Genomic DNA, 5,759 nt, shown 5'->3' on the forward strand with positions numbered 1-5,759 from the left:
TCTCCAGTTATATTTTAAGTGCCTTTGAACCTGAGAGGTCTCATCTTCTGGCACTATCTTAGAGAATGTTTCACTGCTGTTTATAAAGTTTTCACTGGCTATTTTTTTTTTCAGAAGTAGATTGCTAGGTCCTTCTTCCTAATCTGTCTTAGTCTGGAAGCTCCACTGATACTTGTCCACCATAGGTGACCCTGCTGGTATTTGAAATATTGGTGGCATAGCTTCCAGTATCACAGCAACACACAAGCCACCACAGTATGATTAGTGGTGAATCTCCTGTAGGTAAAATTTTATTTTATTAGTTTTTCCTTTAACCTTTTTGTTTTTCCTTCTGCAAAAAACAAGTGTGTGTGTTTTATGTGGAATGTTACTTATTCATCCATTCGTTAGTCAAATTAGAATTTGTGGGCCACCCTCCTGGTTTCTGCCAACCTGGGTAATGTAGAAACTCTTCACTGGTAGGTACCATTTGGTAACAGTGTGGCTAATTGTATATTCCAAGGTTATGCAAGACAATGAAGAAGAGGATGAGCGTTTATGTTCCTTCTATCTCCCTGAACTGGGGAGATCTGTGTTAAGAGTGCTTGGCTGTCTTGTTAATTTTATTACCTTGAATAAGTCCCATCATCTGTCTGATCATTAGTTTTCTCAGTCATAAATTAGGACGTTAGACTGGACAGTGAGCTTCTCAAGAAAAGGACAATGTCATGGTCATGTCAGAATTGATCCCAGTAAGTGGCATGAATAAAGTACGCAATATTTGTTGAATAAGTGAACCATCTCTGTGTTTCCATAATCATCATGTTATCTCTTCCCCAAGAAACAGCAGTGGAGATGATGACTTGACATTCTGAAAGACAGCAAGTCTTAGAAATTTTTATTTTAGGCTTTGCCACCATTTGCCTGTAAGTCCCCATTGTATTAGTGTCCTTCCCTAGAAGTCCAAACCAAAAGACCAGATTCACTGCCACTGAGTTGATTCTAACTCAAAGTGACCACCATTGGGTTTCCTAGGTGGTAAATCTTTACGTAAGTAGATTGCCCCGTCTGCTTTCCAGGGAGCAGCTGGTGGGTTTGAACCACTGACCTTCTGGTTAGCAGCCAGATGGCTTAACCACTATACCACCAGAACTCCTTCCCTAGGAGCCCAGTAAGGTCTTATTTCCTTTTTCAGAAAAGATATGTTCTGCAGATAGTTTTGTATTTTGGTTTTCTTTTTACATAACAAGATATCCTGGAAATCATTCTGTATCCATTCATAGGTATTTCTTTACTTACTTATTTTTAAATAGCTGTTCAATATTCCATTGTGTGGATGTACCATAGTTTATCCACCAGTGTCCTTAGATGGATATTGCTAGTACAAATAACACTATTGAATAGTTATGTGCATATGGTGTTTTCCTTAGGGAAAATATCTAGAAAATTGCTGGCTCAAAGAGTAAATGCACATAAAATTTTATTAGATTTTGCCAAATTCTTTTCCACAGGTTGTCCTGTTTTACTCTCACTTCAGCAATGTTTCAGAGTATTTGCTTTCCCACAGCCTCATCAGCAAGAGTGTCTTGTCAAGCTTTTGAATTGTTATCACTGTTCGGGCATTTTGGTGTGGTTTACACTTGAATATTTCTTACACGTGAAGTTGAGCATCTTTTTATAAAACTAACAGCTGCTTAAATATCTTTATGTGAATTGTCTCTTCACATGTATTGCCTATTTTCCTCCTTTTTTCCCCCCTGATCTATATCTATGCCTATAAATCCCAAACCCACTGCCATCGAGTTGATTCCGACTCATACCGACCCCCACTGGGTTCCAAGGTGGTAAATCTTTATGGAAATAGATCGCCCCATCTTCCTTCTGCAGAGCACCTGGTGGGTTTGAACCACCAACCTTTTGGTCAGCAGTCAAGTTAGGCACTGTGCCACCAGAGTTCCTTCGTGTGTGTGTGTTTATGTATATACGTGGGTATATGTATACACTCATACACACATGCATATGTATGTGGTCGTTAAGGTTGTATGTCAAATTAACTGGGCCTGGTTTTGGGTGGCTGGGCAGCTGGATATAGTTATTTCCCATCATGAGACTGGTAATCAGATCCATGGTGGAATCTGTTGTGAGCAGCTGAGTAGCTGCCTTAGGGATGTGGTCTGTTCCCAGTATATAAGAAGCAGCTTTGAGAATGGTCTCTAGCTTTTTTTTTGGACCGTGCATGTAGCTGAGTCTTCATTCAGCAGCCTGCCATGGTGGCACTGCCAATCTTGAGACTGTTTCTGGACTTGAAGTAGTGGCCTGCTGTGTTGTTTGATAATCTTGGGACTGTGTCGTTGTGCCTGTTGGCCTCCGTGTTTGTCAGCCTTAGCTGCCTGAGTTAAGAGAAGCCTCCAGCTTCAGTGGGCCGGGAGCAAGAGGCAGAGCTGAAGCCTAGAGCTGGCACTTTGAACTTGGACTTTTAGCCTCCTAAACTGTAAGAGAATAAATCCATTTTTGTTAAAGCCCTCCATTTGTGGTATTTCCCGTTAGAGCGGCACTAGAGAACCAAAACTATATAATTGGTCATTTAACTGTGATATGTTTTGCAAATATTTTCTCCCAGTTTACCTTTTAACTTGTTTATAGAATAGCTGAGTTTATCAATCTTTTCTTTTATTGCCAGTGGACTTTGAATGATAGACTTTCCCCATAAGCAGCTTATAAAGGATTTTGTGTATTTTTTCCCCCCAAGTATTTGTGTAATTTTTTTTTTTGTTCATTTTAATCTCTAATCCATTTGGTGTTTATTCTAGATTCCTTTTTTCCAAATGGCTAGCCAACATTTGCCCAATGATATGCCTTCTGCCATCAAGTTAGTTCTGACTCATAGCGATGCTATAGGACAGAGTAGAACTGCCCCATGTGGTTTCCAAGGCTGTAAATCTTTACTGAAGCAGACTGCCTCGTGTTTCTCCTGCAGGATGGCTGATGGGTTTGAAATTCCAGCCTTTTGGTTAGCAGCTGAATGCTTTAACCACTGCGCACCAGAATTCCTTTTCCAGTGATAGGAGATGCCACCTTTATTTATGCTAAATTCTTATAAGTAATTGTGCCTTTTTATTGGTCTTTATTTTCTGTTTCATCTGGTCTGTAGTTACCACCAAGCCCACTGCCATTGAGTCAGTTCTGACTCATAATGACTGCCATTGGGTTTCCAAGGCTGTAAATCTTTACGGAAGTAGATTGCCTCATCTTCTTCCTGGTGTTACTACCACATTATTTTAATTATTCATTGTACGTGTTTTGAGGTAGAGATTGCTTTGGGATGAATCAGAAAGCTAGAGTAAAAGTGACATATTAGAAAAAGTATTAAGCAATTTATACATGGCCATAAGAGAAAGCATGACAAAAGTTGTTCTTTAGTGAGCAAATGTGTGTATACTGTATAGTGTTTCTACATCATATTTTGTCTGGTTACTGTTCCTCATAAAATGGAAATTAGGATGCTACAGTAACTGGTATTCCCATTTCTTTATACTTCAGTGTTTCTGTCAGATTGAGTATAGAGGTAGAGAGAGATGATTTCATGAAGGTACTAGGCAAATCCATTGGTTCCAGATTAGCTTCACTTTTATATTTGTCAGGGGAAAATTTTTACCTTTTTAAACTTTTATTCACACTGACAATAGCGATTGAACAATCACAATTAATAACTGATATTTGACTTCATGGCACCTGACAACATCCGCATCAGTGTGTGTAATAACATTCAGCCAAGTCTGTTTGCCAGAACTAAGCCCTTTTAAAAAGTTCTTTCCTTTGTACCTTTTATAAAATCTCATATTTTTGTATTTTGAATTCTGAATGTTATTCTTCTCAAATTCTCATACATAGTGAGCAGATGACTAGGTTTTTAGTTTTTCATTTTGATATTTTAGAATTATTTTGTTGTTATAATTGAGAATATATATAGCAAAACATATAACACTTCAACACTTTCTATGTGTACTATTTAGTGACATTGATTATATTCTTCAACTTGTACAACCATTTTCCCCTTCCTTTTCTGAGTTATTTCTCGTCTACTAACATAAACTCACTCCCCTGCTGAAGTTCCAATCTACTCTTCAAGTTGCTATTGTTAATTTGATCTCATATAGGTAGTTTTTAAAAGAGCAGAATGTTCAAGGTAGACACTTTTTACTAGTTAATCTAAACTATTATATGGTTTTTAGATGATTTTGGGATATTTTTGGTTTAGGGTTTAAAGATGATCTCAGGCCAATAGTTTCAGGAAGTCTGGACGCCATGAGAATTTGAAATTCTGTTCTGCATTTGCCCCCTTGTGATTGGGATTCTTCTATAGAATCTTTGATTAAAATATTCAATAATGGTAGCTCCCTCCATCCAGATTTTCTGATTTCATGGCAAAGGAGGCAGTTGTTCATGGAGGCATTTAACCATACATTCCATTTCCTCTTCTTCTTCCTGACTATCCTTCTTCCTCTGTTGGGCCAGGTAAGTGTAGACCAATCAATTGTGCCTTTGATGGTCACTTGCAAACTTTTAAGACCCGCCCCCCCCCCCCAAAAAAAAAAAACCATGGAACAGGGGATATCATTGCTGATGTCAGATGGATCTTGGCTCAAAGCAGAGAATACCAGAGAGATGTTTACTTGTATTTTATTGACTATGCAAAAGCATTCAGTTGTGTGAATCATAACAAATTGTGGATAACATTGAGAAGAATGGGAATTCTAGAACACTTAATTGTACTCATGAGGAACCTGTACATAGACCAGGAGGCTGTCATTCAAACAGAACAAAGGGCCACTGCATGGTTTAAAATTGAGGAGAGTGCATCAGGGTTTATCCTTTCACCATACTTATTCATTCGATATGCTGAGCAAATAATCTGGGAAGCTGGACAATATGAAGAGTAACGTGGCTTCAGGGAAGGCCCTCAATGAGATGGATTGACACAGTGGCAGCAGCGATGGGCTCAGGTATAGCAACGATCGTGGAGCTGGCACACAACTGGGGAGTGTTTCATTCTGCTATGCATAGGGTCGCTGTGAGTTGGAGATGACTCGATGGCACCTAACAACAACAAAAAACCACACTCACTTCCGTTGAGTCAGTTGCAACTCGCAGCGACCCCTCCTTGGGTTTCTGAGGCAGTATCTCTACAGAAGTAGATTGCCCAATCTTCTGAGGAGTGGCTGGTGGGTATGAACCACCAGCCTTCTGGTTAGCAAGATTCCAGGCACTACTAAGTGAACTAGGAAGTAGAATAGACGCGCTAAACATGTTACTAGGCCAGTTAACTGTGATGTCCCATGAAATCATGACCCTAAACTTTCAAACTAACAAGCTGTATGAACAGTTTCAGCAGCTACTCTTTGTTGTTGTAAATACATGTCTATCACACAACTTTTTATATTTTGATTTTTGATGATGTAGATTTCTAAATAATACATATTCTAACAGGAAAAGATAAAGGACGTGATAAAGACAAGAGGAATGTAAAGAAGGCTGTAGTGACAAAACCGAATAATATCAAGTCAATGTTCATTGCTAGTGCTGGAAAGAAAACGGCAAATGTGAGTTGTGTGATTTTCTTATATTTTGACTTTAACTTTGTGAAGTGAATTTAATATTTTCTTATACAGCTGCTCAATGTATATTTGAATGAGAAAGATTTTCCCAACTGAGACACTAAGTTGGTTGTAGATTTCTAAGGGAATTTTGGCACTTCTGTGGTCGGAAATATGGAGATAGGA

At 38.7% G+C, this 5,759-nt stretch overlaps 1 protein-coding gene across 1 annotated transcript in view; it reads left to right on the top strand.

Moving 5' to 3' along the window:
• Positions 1–5,759, top strand: part of POLA1 (DNA polymerase alpha 1, catalytic subunit) — a 431,865-nt gene that overhangs the window by 20,553 nt on the left and 405,553 nt on the right. The window contains 1 exon segment of the mRNA XM_007956408.1: positions 5,467–5,579. Coding sequence (XP_007954599.1) covers positions 5,467–5,579 — 113 coding nt within the window.

The sequence above is a fragment of the Orycteropus afer genome, unplaced genomic scaffold, assembly GCF_000298275.1.
Source record: "Orycteropus afer afer isolate SDZICR_OR568_19922 unplaced genomic scaffold, OryAfe1.0 scaffold00617, whole genome shotgun sequence".
Classification (NCBI taxonomy): Eukaryota; Metazoa; Chordata; class Mammalia; order Tubulidentata; family Orycteropodidae; genus Orycteropus; species Orycteropus afer.